Genomic DNA, 17,071 nt, shown 5'->3' with positions numbered 1-17,071 from the left:
AGTCCTGGGTCCCAACACAGGCTCACAGCAGACACAGATTTTCCACTGCTGCGTATTTGTCTCCTGCTGGCTTGGGCGGGGGCTGTGTCACTCCCCAGCATGGGGCGGGGGTGATGACTTCACAGCCTGACAATTCCTGTCACCTCTCCCAGCTCATGTGTTCAGTCTAGTTCTTAGGGCCAGAAGCACTCCTGATTGGCTGGAGCTTTCTCTCTCATGTTCTTGGAGACAAGATTCTCCCTCCCTCCTTCCTTCTGCCTCCCTCCCTCTCTCTTTGATGTATTTCTAAGGGAAATCCTTTTCCTGTGATTTCAGCATTCTGTCCCCACTAAGTCCTCTTTCCCTGTCCAGGAAGCTATGTATTTGATATGCAACTGCAGAAATCAGAGAACAAAACCCTTTCCAGGGCTGGACAAGTACGAATATGCAATTACAGCTGCTGAGATCAAGCCCTGATAGCCTCTTAGGAGGCAGGAAGAATTGGAATGGAAAGCCCAAAATTGGGGATTGGCCAAGCTCCCAGTCCCACATGGCTTTCTGTGCCATGCCACATATCAGAGAGGATTCCCAAGGCTGCTATGCTAACAGCCCAATCTGCCCCTTCCTGCACAGGGCATGCTGGGAACCGGGCAAGCCACATGGCTTCTTAAGGTAGCTATTGAAGAGCTTAGAGAGACTTAAGGGGGAACAGATAGATAGAATGGCAAAAAGGAAGTAAGTATGTGACTTTGAGGACATCTAGGTAAGAGCAGGGCCTAACCTTTTTGGTTTCCCATACTGTGTCTTGTTTCATTTGCTTGGGTCCAAAAAAGGCCATAATGAACTTTTTATTGAGTGTAAAATTTATAGGTTGGACTCTGACAAACGTGGTGTCACATTCCCTGAGGATAGTAAAAAGACAGGACAGGACTGATTTGCTTGAGAGTGCAGAGGAAAGCAGCATGTGGGCCTGCCCTGTGGTGAATAAAGTAGGTAACCAACTCTCCCTATTTGCCTATGACTGAGGGGCATTCTCAGGAGGTAAGAGCTTCATTGTTAAAACCCAGGAAGTCCCAGGCAAACCCAGGCAAATTAATGAGCCTAGAAGGAAGCCTCAGCTGAGTGCTGCACCCTCAATACCCTGGCCCTGCTGTAAGTAGGTTGGCATCCCACTGCTTTCTGTGGAGTGATACAGCCTCTGCCACATACTAGGCTTGAGTAATTATTAAACCTCTCCAGGTCTTAGTTTGCTTATGTGTAAAATGGGCCCAATAGTAACTACCGCATGGGGTTTACAACGTTTGACTGTGAGAAGACACCAACACGCCTGGTGAATCATCCGGTACAGAGTCATCACTGAAATGTTCGCAAACTTATTTATTACTCATTCATTCAGCTCATTCAGTAAATCTGTATGCGCACCATGTGCCAGCCACTGCTGTGGGCCTACAGAACAAAGAAAAATCCTGCCCTTGTGGAGGGGGATAGACGAACAGAATAAATGAACACATCATATCATATATTAGGCGAGAAGACCTGTAGAAGGAACAACTGAGCAGGATAAGGGGGATGGAATTGCTGGGGCAGATAAGTCATAATGTTAAATACCTCACTAAGAAGGTGACGTTTGTACGAAGACCTGAAGGAGGTGAGAGAACGAACCCTACCTAGTGAAGACGATTCTGAGCAAAGGGAACAGGGGCCCTGAAATAGAAGCATGTCTAGTGTGTTCAGTCTGGTGGGAAGGCCAGCTTGTCTGGATCTCAGTGACCAAGGGCAAGTTGTAGGAGTTAAGGGGTGAGGGGCCGGGGGCTCCTGAGGCGCCTTGTGGGCCGTCACTAGGTCTTCGGTGCCCAGTTCCACTCCAAGTAAGAGCTACCGGAAGATTCTGAGTACATGAGTGTCATGGGTTTGAAAAGTATTCTGGCTGCTCTGTGGAGAAGAGAGTGAGAGCAGGAAAGCAAGGGTGGAAGCAGGGAGACCAGTTAGAAGACAGTTGTAACAGACGCACGAGTTGATGGTGGCTTAGACCAGGGTGGGAGCGGTGGCAAAGAAGGAATGAGTAGACCTGAGATATGCCGGGTGGTGCCAAGAAAAATATATACACATGACTTGTATTTATCTATTGTTATCGGTATATATTGAGTATTACAATTTTAATACAGGTTTTTCCTTTCTTAAAATGTGTATACGCTTTTTTGGCATCCTCTGTATTTTGAAGATAAAGCGATAGGATTTCCTGACTAAATGGATTAGTGTATGAGAGAGAAAGAAGTCAAAGATGATTATAAGGTATTAATATGAGAACTGAGAGGGGCATGGCTCCCTCAGATGGGGTGCTTTTTTTTTTTTTTTAAGAGTGATGCTTACTTTTTTATTATTTTTTTATTATTGGGGAATATTGGGGAACAGAGTGTTTCTCCAGGGCCCATCAGCTCCAAGTCGTTGTCCTTCAATCTAGTTGTGGAGGGCACAGCTCAGCTCCAAGTCCAGTCACCATTTTCAATCTTTAGTTGCAGGGGACACAGCCCACCATCCCAGTGGGAATTGAACCAGCGACCTTGTTGTTGAGAGCTCGCGCTCTAACCAACTGAGCCATCCGGCCACCCCTCTGGAAGCTCAGTGGCAGCTCGTTGTCTTCAGTCTAATTGTGGAGGGCGCAGCTCACTGGTCCATGTGGGAATCAAACCAGCAACCCTGTTGTTCGGAGCTCATGCTCTAACCAACTGAGCCACCCGGCCACCCAGGGGGTGCTTTTTTAGCTAGACTTTTGTTGTTGTCATTGGGATGTTCTTTATGATGCTCTCTTATATCAGATGTCTTGGTTTGCCTTCATAGTCATTGTATCCACCCTTATAGCCTCTCTTCTCTTTACATTGTGAATCCTGCTTTTTTGAGAAGCATCCCGGATAGATTAACAAATTATCAAAACTCCTATTTCCCGCAAGCAAACCTGCCATCCAGCACAGCAGTCCCCAGTTGGCACAGACTTGCTATCTAGGGTCCCTGGGGAGAAAGGACCAGCAAGGCCCTGCCCTCTGGCAACTCTGCCTCTGCCTGCCTGGGGAGCAAGATGCCCTGCCCAGGAACACTCCTTTCCCAGGCCCCTGCTTTTCTTTTCTACTGGGAACCTGCTTCTCAGAGTGGTAGAGGCGGGAGCCTCTGGGAAGCAGCCCAACTTGTTTCTAGTGCTTTGGCCAAACTCTGTCCCTGCAGAGCTCAGCTGTAGGCCAGGATGGTGCAGTTGGGACTAGGAGGCAAGAGGCCCAGGGGTAAGAACATTGGGTACCACCTCCCCATCAAGCTCCCTGTTTTCCTCTCCTAAAAGCTAGCAGGTAGAGTGGTCTCCAACCCCCAACTCCGCGAGTGTGGATGCCAGTTCACCCCCATTTTACCTCCAGGCAGGGTTCATCTGCCTTCCCAGACAGATGAGTGTCTCGATTACCTCTCCTGATGGTTCTGTTTTCACGGTGGGGAAGTGGAAGCCGTCTCAGACCCTGCAAATAGCACTCTCTTGGGTATCTATTTTCCCGTTTTCAAACCCGTTTTCTGTCTAAATGTCTTCCTTAGATCTAACCCAAATTTCTTCTCTTGCCATTTAAGATAACACTCTTGGGTCTTAGTCAGTGGAGCTGGAGAGTAGATGTTTGCGCTCGTGCTACACCCCCATCTCCCACTAGTGGAATGCACTGCATGGTAACTGAAATCTGAAGAAGTCCTCTGGCATCAGTGTCTCCATTTTCTTCTTGCAGCATCCTGTCATCTGCTTTTCCCTGGGCTCTGTGTGAACCTCCATCCTCTGATTCTGTGAGTGGCCTGGTCCTCTGATTCTAACCCTCCTCAGCTGCTGACCTTTTTCACAACAAAGGTCACACCCTGCCTGTGGGGAACCCATCAAACAGTGCAGCCAACAACTTCAAGTGCCAAGACCTGGGCTAATTTGCTGCTGTGTGTAAACAACTTGATAAATGCCAATTGGCAGTAATTAAAATTTTAGGATTTCCCCCCCTTCCCTTAAAGTATAAATCCTTGGGGTCCAGTAGAGGGGCCTAACTATAAGGAACACACGAGGAATTTCTTTTTCTCTCTGGGAACATGCCTAGGAAATGTGCGCACGGTCACGCAGTTACACAAGCATGTGTGTAGTGGGAGCTGATAATCAGGGACGGTGCAGCGTGACTTTGTGGCTCCACCTTGTTTGTTCTCTTTTTATTCAACCTTAGTAGCACTCTGTTTCCCTGAAAATAAGACCGGGTCTTATATTAATTTTTGCTCCAAAAGACTCATTAGGGATTTTGTTCAGAGGATGTCATCCTGAAAAATCATGCTAGGGCTTAGTTTCCAGTTAGGTCTTATTTTCGGGGAACATGGTAGTACTTCTCTTAGTATCTAGTACTTCTCTAAGTACACAGTGTTTAGTAGAATAATAGTACCGCTTAGTGGTATGTTTTTATGTCTATGTGACGGAAAATGAAGGGCATGTGTGCTCAAGGCGATGCCCAAAGTTGGAGCCGCAGAGCCTCTGTTCTGTTGATCTCCTAACGCCACTGGAACTTGAAGTCAGGACAACTAGTGGGGCTATGTCTCCTAGCCTCCTAGCATGACCTTGAGCAGATAGCTTATTCTTTCTGGTTTTTGTGTGTGAGCAAATGGTGGAAGCTAACTCTGCTTTTATTTATTTTTATTTTACTTTAAAAAAAAAAAAGACTTTTAGAAACTGTTTGTTTTCCAAAAACAAACCTTACTTTCATTTTGCTTAAGAGTTTGTGGAAGAACAGCTTAGGACCACTCAGCGGTTCTTCCTCCCCATTCAGTATCCTGAGCAGTGGGGGCTGCAAACCAGTCTTCAGAGGCTGTGTTCAGTAGGGAACTGCTGAGTAGGCTCAGAGGCCACCTGCTCGCCTTCAGACCAGTCTGCGACCTCAGGCGGAGCAGCAGTGAGCTCAGAAGCTGGAGCAGTCTTCGCCTTGAAATTCCTCCGCGGTCACAACTTTGTCAGCAGCAGCCTGCTCTTCCTTTTCAGTCTCCTGAGGGTCTCTGTACAAGTAGAGGTCAGGCATGACCTCCCACAGGTGCTTGTGGGAGATGGTGCCACGCACGCACAGAACTTCCCGGGCCAGCATCCGCAACATCAGACCCACGAGTGAGCGCTCTTGTTGCTGCAAAGGATGGTAATGTCCACATAGCACAGAGAGTCTGTTACACAGAGCAGTGGTCGGCAGGTTAACATAAGACACCTCTGTGTTGGTCAGCCCTGGGATTGGTAACCACCAGAAGTCTTGGCTCCCGGAAGGCTGCCGGGATCCAGTTAGTGAAGGTCCCAGGAGTGAAGCGGCCGGCGATAGGAGTGGCTCCAGCGGCAGCAGCAAACTTTAGCACAGCTCGCTGGCCAGTATTCCTGGACGATATGATACTGATATCAGCCAGGTTTTCAATGGCAACAATGGCATGAGCTGCCAGCAGAAGCTTCTCCCAGGTTCTCTTCAGATCTATGATGTGGGTGCCATCACTTTTCCATTTGTAGATGTATTGTTCTATTTGGAAGCCGAGGTTGGTGCCACCTAAGTGGGTTTCTGCTGCAAGGAATTTGAGGACATCCTCCTCCCTCATTTGCAGGACATCAAGGGCTCCGGACATTGTGAAAGATTCCCTTTAAGTTACTTGTGGGAACTGAAAACAATACTACCCTCTTTGGGTAGAGCGGAAAGCAAGCTAACTCTCTCTTTCAGTCTTCCCAGCATTTACATGTTAATGTGAGAGAGAGGTTCTATGTGAGGCCCAGGAAACATTTTAATGTTTGTGTTCTTACAACTGGAGCCTAGAACATACTCAGTGAGGAGGAAATGAAGTTTTATGCCTAGGTTAGCTTACCCCACAGACTAAGAGGAGTGAGTGGACCCTGTGACCAGCTGGTCTCGGTTTGCCCATTTTTAGATGAAAGTTTCACACCCCCTGAGTCCTGGGCAAATTGGGGTGGTTAGTCACACTAACTGGATATCATGGTTGGGTAGATCAGGAAGCATGGGGTCTTTTCACTGACTTCTTCTATCATTCATCTCTTCCCTTTTTTTCTCACTCATTCATCCCATTCCTATCTCCTTTTCAGGTCTATCTGGGAACCCGGCAGATCTGGAGAAACGTAAGCAAGTATTTGGACAGAACTTAATCCCTCCCAAAAAGCCCAAGACCTTCTTAGAATTAGTGTGGGAAGCCCTTCAAGATGTCACCCTCATCATCCTGGAGATCGCAGCCATCATCTCCTTGGTCCTGTCCTTCTACCGCCCCCCTGGTGAAGAAAATGAACGTGAGTGTCTTAAACAGCCCGGCAAAACTCAGATCTGGTTCTTTCCGTAATCACCGAAGAGCACTTACTGTTTGTGGTTGACAGATTATAGCTTAAAAGTTTCCCCCATTATCCAATGTGAGTTCTCCAAAGAAAACCAACAAGTAGCTAATAAGCTATTCTTCTAACCCATTCTGATTCCAGGGTCTTTTCCCCCTTCTCCCATCAAATTCTTATTCAGAATATCACAAATCCGCTACACTTACCCAACCAACAAAGCCCTGCTTCTCAAAGTGTCCCCCACCAACATTATTGGCATTTTGGGATATAGCAGTGGGAGCCTGACCATGTTGGGAGTAAGTTCTTTACATGTGACTTGCCTATAATTTGCATTGACGTGTCTTGTGCTGTTTAGTCATTTGCTTCTTTTGGGTTACCATAAATAATTTTATGGTGATAAAATGATGCCCGAGCCTGCTGTCCTCCAGTATCCTCAAGGCATAGCTCTTCCACCCAACAGTTTTATTTTTTATTATTCTCTTTCTCTGTCTTTCTATTCTGGGGGATTACAGAAGCACTACCTTTTAATGGGGTAGTTGCGTTTGAGCCTTGATTCCCATGCCTATTGGTGGTTGTAAAGAGGGTGAGAGTTATAAAGCCCACCCCAAATGAGGTAGCTAGGCACTCTGGCCCCAAATGCCCTCTGTGTAGTCCTCCGACCCCTGTCCCTTTCCTCCTCAAACACGAGGGATTAAATGAACCATGAGGGCTAGGAAACTGGCCAGAAGGTGAAACTGGATTCCTGCTGAAACCATGGGCTGTCAGTGGAAGAGAGACAGAGCTAGGAGAGGGAGCAAACAGAGGTAAAGTCTACTCTGAAGTTAGTTCTGTCCTTGCCATTCACTTGTCCCTGCGTGAAGGAGAAACAAGGTGAATGCGAGAAAGATAGTAACACCAAGTCTACACCTTTTCGTAAGCACGCCTCCTTCCCTTGAAGGACAGAAGGACTCTACTGCTTAGATGGAGGACTATCCTGGGCTGTTTAGTGGACGGTAGTTTATGAAAAGGAAATAAAACACACTCCCTCCAATACTATGCTGTTCGTTTCTGCAGCTACCTACAGACGAATAAGGAGGAAGCTTGCCTGGTGCGGGTGAATTGACATGGAGACACCATGCAGGATCCCTGCCATCAGGCAGAAGCACTACCTTTTAATGTCAACAAAAGCCCCTATGTGATCCTTTCTTTCTCTCTTTTCCCTGGGTTAGAATGTGGTCTACCTGTAAGTAGCCCAGAAGATGAAGGGGAGTCAGAAGCCGGGTGGATTGAGGGGGCAGCCATTCTATTCTCGGTCATCATCGTGGTGCTAGTGACAGCCTTCAATGATTGGAGCAAAGAGAAGCAGTTCCGGGGGCTGCAGAACCGCATTGAAAAGGAACAGAAATTCTCCGTCATCCGAAATGGTCACATCATCCAGCTCCCTGTGGCTGAGATCGTGGTGGGTGACATCGCCCAAATCAAATACGGTGAGAGCTCCATGTTTCTCGCATCCATGCCACCTGCCCTATTTGAGGGCCAGGTCCTTTGGCATAAGGGGGCTAGGAATTGCTGGGGACCCAAAAAGATAGGACCCCAAATCATGTTAGCTTCTAGATTAACGTTTAAGGAGGTTGTAGGAAGGAAATTCAAAGAAAGAAGTAACTGAAACTCTTCCAAAAGATTATCAGCCTGTACCCTGTGTGTCTTCAGGTTAAAAGTATATAACATTCAGGCCATGGGAAGATGCTTGGGGACCAGTAATTGTTTGAATTTATCATACCTGGAAAGGAACCTTGTTCCGGGTTGTGAGAGCTGAAGCTGACTTTCAGAGGTTCTCCAGATACACACTGGGCCACTGCTTTTGTGTAGGACCCACGGGGGCAGCCCTGAGATGGGGTTAGGTGAACCCCACCCTCTGCCAGGCTCTTAACCTCCCCTCTTTCCCTGTTGCCCCTTCCCCTCTGTGCACTAGGTGACCTGCTACCAGCAGATGGGATCCTGATCCAGGGAAATGATCTCAAGATCGACGAGAGCTCTCTGACTGGGGAATCGGACCATGTCAAGAAGTCTGTGGAAAGAGACCCCATGTTGCTTTCAGGTGCCGCCTGTGGCCACCCCAGTTCCCACTCTACCTCCCACAGACGGCCAGGCCACAGAGACCTGCCCAGATCCTGCTGCCTCTTCTGGCCCTGCCCCATCTCCTTCCCCTGCATTAAAATCAGCAGTGGCATATTAGTGTGTTGAATATAAGTATATCCGGTAACCTAAAAGAAGTTCTATGTAAAGCAAGTGCTGTAGGGGCCTTGGAAGGGCTCTGCTTGTTGGGGGTAGATGGTGGTGGAAGGAGCCTTACCTTAAAGCAGACACACTTACCTCCTGATCCCCCAATTTGCTTGGTCTATTTTAAATGGTCCCAGTTCTTGACCTTTTTCTACTATCTGCTGAGTATAGCATTATCCATGGAGGAGGAAGAAGGGCTGCTTTTTTCTACGTCTGTATTTCACATGGGTCGGTGTAAAAAAACAACACCCCTCCCATCTTCTCCTTTCTCTTACAGGGACCCATGTCATGGAAGGTTCTGGCCGGATGGTAGTGACTGCTGTGGGTGTCAACTCCCAGACTGGAATCATCTTTACCCTCTTGGGGGCCAGTGAGGGAGAAGAAGAGGGGAAGAAGAAGAAAGGTAAAGGGCATTCGGAATGAGATTATCTTCCCTCCCACCCCTATGGATAAACTAGGAAGCAAGGGAGCAGATCTGGATGAAAGAATCTGCTGGATGAAGACTGCAGGTATCCAAAGCCCTTGCCGAGATAAAGATGTCAACCCTGCCTCTCCAGGCTGCTCTGATGAAATCCTGATCCTGGCTCAAATCCAAATCAGGTTGCGTTTGAGCCCTGATTCCCATGCCTATTGGTGGTTGTAAAGAGGGTGAGAGTTATAAAGCCCACCCCAAATGAGGTAGCTAGGCACTCTGGCCCCAAATGCCCTCTGTGTAGTCCTCCGGTCCCTGTCCCTTTCCTCCTCAAACACGAGGGATTAAATGAACCATGAGGGCTAAGAAACTGGCCAGAAGGTGAAACTGGATTCCTGCTGAAACCATGGGCTGTCAGTGGAAGAGAGACAGAGCTAGGAGAGGGAGCAAACAGAGGTAAAGTCTACTCTGAAGTTAGTTCTGTCCTTGCCATTCACTTGTCCCTGCGTGAAGGAGAAACAAGGTGAATGCGAGAAAGATAGTAAAACCAAGTCTACACCTTTTCGTAAGCACGCCTCCTTCCCTTGAAGGACAGAAGGACTCTACTGCTTAGATGGAGGACCATCCTGGGCTGTTTAGTGGACGGTAGTTTATGAAAAGGAAATAAAACACACTCCCTCCAATACTACGCTGTTCGTTTCTGCAGCTACCTACAGATGACTAAGGAGGAAGCTTGCCTGGTGCGGGTGAATTGACATGGAGACACCATGCAGGATCCCTGCCATCAGGCAGAAACAGTTCAAACCTCTCATTTCCTCACACCTCATGCCATTTCTGAACCAAGTGCTATGACGGGCCAGGAGCACCCTCCCAGTAGCAGCCGTGCTCTAGGAGGAAGCCGCTTGGTGTAGGTGTGTGCACTCACCTGCGTGAGTGGTGTGCTCCATATTCCACAGTTTCATGAGAGCCCCCAGTGAGAAGGGATGTAAGCAGAGATTTGAGCTTCCTTCACATTCCCTTCCCTGCAACTCAACCCCTTTGCTGTCGCCCTTTTGGGCTCTAAGCAGGACCAACAAATTGGATATCTGATCTCTTAATAGTCACTTTGGGTCTCCACCCCACTTTTTTCTTTCTTGTTCAAACAGGTAAAAAACAAGGAGTCCCTGAAAATCGCAACAAAGGTAACCTGTCCACCCACTCATTTACCATCTCTATCTGACTACACTCAAACCAGACCTTTCCAGGCCATCTGCCGTCTCCCTTTTCCTCGCCATAAATCTATTATCTGCTGCTGTGGCCCAGATATCTCATACTGAGGAAGGTGCAGAGATTTGGGGGTAGTCTCAAGGTCCCAGTCCCAATCTAATATGGGACAACAGCACCCTCTGCTGTTGGCTAAGGGAATCTCATGTCAAGGTTTCTCTTGGGGAGTGTGTAGGATTGATCTGCTTTTCCCAGGTTGCTGAATTCTTTGCCTCATTGCCCTCAGCCTGATTTAAACACCAACAGTCATTAGTTTCTGGGTTGGAAGACTTCAGGGTCCTATGATGGAGGGCGTTGGGTGGGCAGTCCCTGCACCCTCCTCTTCCTAGTTTCCTCATTGCTGTCCTCTTCTGGTCTGGAATCCTTCTCTGCTGGTCTCGGGGTGCTTAGAGAGAGGCTTTCCTCCATGCCTCCCTCCTCACCTCTTTCTTTGTTCTCTCCACAGTCTGTTTTCTTCCTCCTGATCTGATGTGTGTTTCTTTTTTGGTGACTGTGCTGACATCCGTCTCTGTCTTGTTTGTGAGTCTGACAGCAGAGACAGTGTCTCAGGAAGGGCACCCTAAGCAAAGGGGCCGAGTTCTACAAGAGTGAAGTGAGAGGGTGGTGGGAGCCAGCGAGAATTGTTCTCTTGAGACAGAGTCTAGAGATTTGTTGCCTCTGTCACCCACGTCATAGTAGTCTTTAAAAATAAAGTCATCATATTGGAGAACCAGGGCTCCACAGAACTAATTCTTTTAATTTCAGGTCTTTTTAACTCTTCTTTTTAATGCAAAGTGGATTTATATAACTTTATTCCTGCTTTCTCTTATTCCAGGAGGTTCCCTACACCAGCTTCTTCCCTCTCCCCCAGAACACTAATCCCAGGTCCCACTCTGGCCCTCCCTACCTTTGTCAGGCAGGGGAGCAAGGGGTTTCCTTCCCCTGTTCAACTGACATAAGAAGGAACTGGAGAGCACCCTCTGTGGGGTGTGTGTTTCTTCCCTGGCAGTCTATGCATAGAGATACATGAACCTTTGAACAGAGCAAACTAGGACCCTTATGCTCTGGAAACATCTGTCAGCCTTCCCTTTCAGTCCCTTTCTGCAATAAGATTCACTATTGTAAGCACTGAGTTACAGAAAGGATGTTTGTTGGTAATAGCTCTCATTAGCATGACTGATCCTCTTGCTGGAATAAACCTGGCTTGGGACTTTGAGGTGGTGCCAGGAAGATGCCACTGCAGAGGAAATTCATACCCAGAAAGCACCCATGTTTCATCTCCAGTTGTTAGAATATCATTCCACAGGCCGTAATAGAGGGTCAAAAGCAAGCACCCTGTGTGGCATGGGGTGAGGGTGGTCAGGACCCATGTCAGAGGTCCAAGGTGTATGCAGGAAGAAGACAGGTTTTCTGATTTCCACCTGCCTGTTGCTCAGCGCTACTGCCTGGCCTGTTCACCTGTCCTATTTGTGTGCACACCCTAGCAAAGACTCAGGATGGAGTGGCCCTGGAAATCCAGCCCCTCAACAGCCAGGAGGGGATCGACAATGAAGAAAAGGAGAAGAAAGTGGCCAAGCTGCCTAAGAAGGAGAAGTCAGTGCTGCAGGGCAAGCTGACGCGCTTGGCCGTTCAGATCGGGAAAGCTGGTGAGTAGGGCAGAGGCTTCTGTCGCTGTGGTTTATTGAGCTTGTTCCGGATCCTCGCTGCTTTGATTCCTATGTCTCCACTCCACCCAGGTCTGGCAGAAGCAGCTAAAACTTCTGAGTGGCTAGTGTAGTGTAGGCAGCCGTGTCCCTGCTTCTGCCACTCTTTGGCTACTCCCTAGGCTTTCAGAGACAAATGTGTCTCCCTGTGTAAGGCTTAAAGGCTCTTGGGTCTCTTTCATCCAAACAAATGGAAAGTAAAGAACTTGTATCATAACATGGGAGATTTACATTAGTAAGAAGGGAGACTTTAATAACTGCTTACCTGTCACGCGGGGCGGCCTGCGGGGTCTCTGGTCCCGCTCCCTACACAAGAACGCAGGATATGGTGAGGCCAAAAAGGAACACCCACGGAGCCATAGGTAGGGGAGTCACACCACTATGGTCTCACTGGAGGCTGGATTCACACGACGTGCGACCTTCTGTCCGCTTTTCTGCCAACCGACCGACTCACTCTCGACTCACCAACCAGCTTAGCCGCAGCAGTTATATCAGTGGCTAATTGGCTCACTGGTTACAGCTGAGGGTCAATTAGCCACAGCTGACAGCCATCTACTACCCGAGCCAGTACCCCTCCACGTGAGGCCGAGAGCATGGAAACTGCTCTCTGGGACTCTGTCCCCACACTCCTCCCCTACAGGGTCTCGCCTCACAATCTACGCGACAAGCATCTTCTGCAAGGTTCCCTGTGCCGTATTAGCCTACAGGCACCTACAGACAGAAAGAAACAGTAGTCTTAGGAACCAACAATGGCAAATCCCTTCCATCTGGGAGGATACACACTAGCTTTTTGTCCTGGGAAAGGAGGGTCGCTGCCACTGGCACCTTTCCTGGTTTGTGGTACCAGACCTTTATGGCATTGCTTGGGGTCCCTTGCGTAGTTTCAACATGTAACAGAACAGGGGACCCCATAATAGGCCATAGTGAGAGCACATAGGTTCCCCGCAAAATCATCCCGGTATTGGGACCTCCGTATGCTACAGTCACTTGCGGTAGCCACTCAGCCATCACCCCTGGCGTCACTTGCAATTCATGAGTCAAACCAACCCCCCATGGGGCTATCAGGCCCAACCACCTACAGTGGCAGCTTTTGACCTGCCAGGGCCAAGTCCATTGCTGCCGTTCCCCTGCTTTCAAGCATGTGGGTGCTGGCAGCAAAATGTTCCCATTTCTGCCGTAGCCTGGCTTTAACAGAATCTCACTGGTGGTAACTTGTAATTGAATGGGAGCGGCCGTTCGATGTAGCAGAGCTTCTACTGGTGCAGGCCCCCCTTTCCGTGGTCTCTCATTCAGGACTCTCAGACGTCCCACAGACGCGAGGCCCAGTCACGCATCGTGGGAGGGTGTTTTGACACATGGAGACCTTGCTTCAAAAGGCCATTATAGCGTTCAATCATGCCAGCGGCTTGTGGGTTATACGGGGTGTGAAACAACCATTGTACGTCCATCCTGGCAGCCCAGCGCTGCACTTCTTGCCCCGTAAAATGGGTACCCCTGTCACTTTCAATGACTTGGGGGCGCCCATAGAGGGCGCACAGCCATGTAAGAGTGACCACTGTATGCCGCTGATCCGCAGCCGGACACGGCCAAGCACACATCAATTCCAGAGCAGTGTCCACTGCTGTGAACACATACACAGCATTGAGGGCCTTAGGCAGGGGTCCAATGTAATCCACTTGCCAGCGAGTGAGGGGCACCCTCCCTCGCGTAATCTGCTGTGTCTCCCAGGGGAGCCTCCGCCTTTGGGGGCTGTCCTGGTCACAGATGGCACAATCATAGCAGGCATATGCTATCTCCTGCCATTTCAAAGGCAGGCCCCAGCATCTGCTCACCTGCCACATGGTTCGGCTTCCAGCGTGCTGTAATTTCCTACGCAGCCAATGGGCCACATCAGTGGCAGGAGCCCGTTCTAACCATCAGACCCGTGCTAGGGCGTCTGCTTCATCATTACCTGGGGACACTAAGGGGGAGTGACCTGTGACATTCATTAGGGTCACGTCTTTTCTCTGCCCTAGGTCCCAGAGATCCTGCCACATTGCTTGACCCCACAGTGGACGGTGTCCTACCAACCAGTTTTGGTGTTTCCATGTAGGGAGCCACAACGTTAGGCCCTGGAACACCGCCCAGCTGTCAGTACAAATAACTAGGGGCCCAGGCTCGTGGCTGATTATCATCCACACAGCTCATAGCTCAGCCCACTGGCTACCCTGGCCCATCCCAGTATCAAACCAAATGGTGTCTGTTTTGGGCTGGACACCAATAGCCGTCCAAACAGCTGCAGCCCCTCGGCTAGAACCATCGGTAAACCAGGCATCCTCAGGTACTGGGGACTGTCCTTCTTTGTAGGGCGAGGGCTCCAAGTCCTCCCCTCTAGGCAGAGTGCTTGGCTCAGCCTGGGCTACAAGCTCCACAGGCCCCACCCAGGACCTGTTGTAGCTCTGTGCTCAAAGGGCTTGAACTAAGGGTGCTATGTTGCTCTAAGTAAGCACCCCACTTGGCAAGGGTGGTGGTCTGTGCCACCCCTGTTTTGGGTCCCTGGGTCCACGTAGGACCCACCCCTGGATGGGATAGGTTGTTCGAACCGACACCTGTGCAGTTCCTGTGATGGCTTCTGTGGCCACTAGCGCTGCGTACACAGCAGCCAGATGTTTCTCTATTAGAGAGTAGTGGACTTCTGCTGCTTTCCACAATTGTGACCAAAATCCCACTGGCAACCAGAGACGCTCCTGCCGTTGCCAGAGGCCCCAACCGTACCCTCTTAGGTTACGTGAACATCAAGTTCAAATGGACGGCTAGGGTCCACTACTTGCAGAGCCTGTGCCTGCTGCACTGCTTGTTTTGTGGCAACAAAGCCTTGCTCTATAGCCTCTGTCCAATCCCATGAGGCCCCCTTTTTTTATCATGTTATACAAGGGCCTTGCTATTTGTGCTAAATGGGGTACAAAGGCCCACCAATACCTCAGCAGTCCCAAATACGTCTGCAGTTGGGAGACGTTGGTCAGCCGGGGAAATGCTTGTATTTTGTCAGTAATCGCCTCAGGTATGACCTTTGTCTTACCCAACCACACAACACCCACAAACTTGACGGATAAGCCAGGGCCTTGGACTTTTTCCTCGTTCACCACCCAGCCACGTGACTTCAGGTGGCAGAGAAGAGAGGGAGCTGCTTGCTCTAAATCTGAAAGAGAATCAGATGTTAATAAAATATCATCGACATAATGAAACAAGGCCACAGAGGACGGGTGATCCCCCTGTGCCAAATCCTGGGCTACGAGCCCGTGGCAGATAGTGGGGCTGTGCAAGTATCCTTGCGGAAGGACTTGAAAAGTCCACTGCCGCCCGTCCCAAGTAAAAGCAAACTGCTCTTGACACTTGAGTGTAATGTCAAGGGAGAAAAAAGCATTTGCCAAGTCCACTACATAGTGATATGTCCCCAGGCGGACAGTCAGACAATCCATCAAATCGTGAATTGAAGGTGCTGCCACGTGCAAAGGTGGCGTCACCTTATTTAACTCCCTATAGTCCACAGTCATTCGCCAGGTCCCATCTGGCTTCTTGACAGGCCATACAGGGGAGTTAAAGGGACTGTGCGTTGGCCTCACTATATGTGCCTTTTCCAATTCCAATATTGTACGACCAATCTCCTCCTGTCCTCCTGGCAGGCGGTACTGTCGCACTGTAACCACGCGCCAGGGCTGTGGCAACACTTGAGGAGGGTGGTGAGCATGCCCGCGTGTCACCGCTTTTACCACCCGGATCCGGAGACAGAACTCTCCTACCGACGTCTGTAAGCTGAGGCCATGTAGCACATCCACCCCTAGAATATACTCCGGAACGGGGGAGACATACACCTTGTAGGTACGAGGAGGAAGCCTTCCTATGCCCAGTGGTAAGGAAACGGCTTTCACAGTCACAGTTTTTCCCCCGTAGCCATCAATGCAGATTGCTGGTCCCGGGAACAGTTCTGGGTTCCCATAAACGAGACTACAGTCGGCGCCAGTGTCAACTAGAGCCAAAACCCTCTGTACATTCGAAGGGGACCAATGTATGGACAGTTCCACGTGGGGCCTCCGGTCCCTGCTCGTCCCCTCTGACTGGGTACCTTGGCCCCACCCCTAATCAAGCTGCAAGGAGTCGGCCTCAAGTGGCCACATGAAGTCCTGGAGGGACACGGGTCGCGCTTTCCCAGACTCCTCCTTTACGCTTCTCCGGAATTGTTGTTCCGGACGCAACTGTTTCCAAAGTTCAAGCAGGAGTGCATTGGGTTGCTGGTCTATTTTTTCCTGATCAACCCCTGCTGCCACGAGATCACGCCACATCTGTGCGCGTGTTACTCTCTGAGGCCCGCGACCTCGCCCCTTTACCTTTGGTGTGGGCTTCCAGGTCTCAACTGTGCGGACCTCCTGTCTTAACTTCCTTCGCCTCCGGCTTTCAACATCCCCTAGGGTGGCCATGGCAGTTGTAACTTAATGGATCCGTCGCCCTACATACGGTGTAAGAATAGCAACCAAGGATCCAAAAGCACTCGCAAGTGCAGTATCCAAAACCAGATCTCTCATGCTGGCAGTAAAAAGCTCGTCATCTGGGCCCTGCATGTTGAGGTTAAAAATAGCATGTCTCATACCCATTTCACGGATTATTTGCATAAGTTCTGTATATGACTGCCATTGACTCACAGTGTCTGGCAGCTCGCCAGCCTGTTCCCATACGGTGCGTACCGCAGCAGTGAGCCACTCATTAGAGAATGGTTGCCCTGGTTGTTGGCCAACCTATGGCAGTTTTGTAACCTTTGTCGCAGGGACGGATGCACTGTCATGAAGGCTAGCTTTTCCATCTCGCCTGGGGAGCAGAGAATGCTGTCTGCTCCCTCATCCCATAAACGTAACAGCCAAGCCGAGACTGGCTCCCCAGGGCTCTGTCGGTACCGCCTCCCCAGCTCCTGCAACTCAGTGGGAGTGTATGGGGCGTAGGTTGTGAACTCAGTCACAGCTGGGTTGCCGGCAGCAATGCCCCCGGGGCCCAAAGGTTGCTCATGTTTTCCCCTTTGCTTCAAGATTGGCCAGGCTTGGGGGTTGGGAGCTACATTGTCTCCACTCGCTTCCTCTGCCTCTGCCTCAGAGTCTCCACCTTGGG

General features: G+C 49.8%; 1 protein-coding gene and 1 pseudogene across 6 annotated transcripts in view; one reads left to right on the top strand and one right to left on the bottom strand.

Annotated features, from left to right (window-relative positions):
- Positions 1–17,071, top strand: part of ATP2B4 (ATPase plasma membrane Ca2+ transporting 4) — a 98,552-nt gene that overhangs the window by 47,936 nt on the left and 33,545 nt on the right. For 4 of the 6 annotated variants that reach the window (XM_088801783.1, XM_088801785.1, XM_088801788.1 and 1 more), the window contains exons 3-8: positions 6,086–6,283; positions 7,531–7,788; positions 8,274–8,399; positions 8,859–8,984; positions 10,139–10,174; positions 11,720–11,881. In XM_088801783.1, the coding sequence (XP_088657909.1) occupies positions 6,086–6,283; positions 7,531–7,788; positions 8,274–8,399; positions 8,859–8,984; positions 10,139–10,174; positions 11,720–11,881 (906 nt within the window). The remainder of the gene's footprint in view (positions 1–6,085; positions 6,284–7,530; positions 7,789–8,273; positions 8,400–8,858; positions 8,985–10,138; positions 10,175–11,719; positions 11,882–17,071) is intronic. The other 2 variants (XM_088801784.1, XM_088801787.1) reach the window with 1 other exon arrangement.
- LOC109434469 (small ribosomal subunit protein uS2 pseudogene) lies at positions 4,654–5,717 on the bottom strand (annotated as a pseudogene).

The sequence above is a fragment of the Rhinolophus sinicus genome, chromosome 11, assembly GCF_057876585.1.
Source record: "Rhinolophus sinicus isolate RSI-liver-muscle chromosome 11, RSI-T2T, whole genome shotgun sequence".
In the NCBI taxonomy this organism is placed as follows: domain Eukaryota; kingdom Metazoa; phylum Chordata; class Mammalia; order Chiroptera; family Rhinolophidae; genus Rhinolophus; species Rhinolophus sinicus.
The sequence above is the reverse complement of the archived record's forward strand: the minus strand, read 5'-3'. Positions and strand labels throughout refer to the sequence as shown.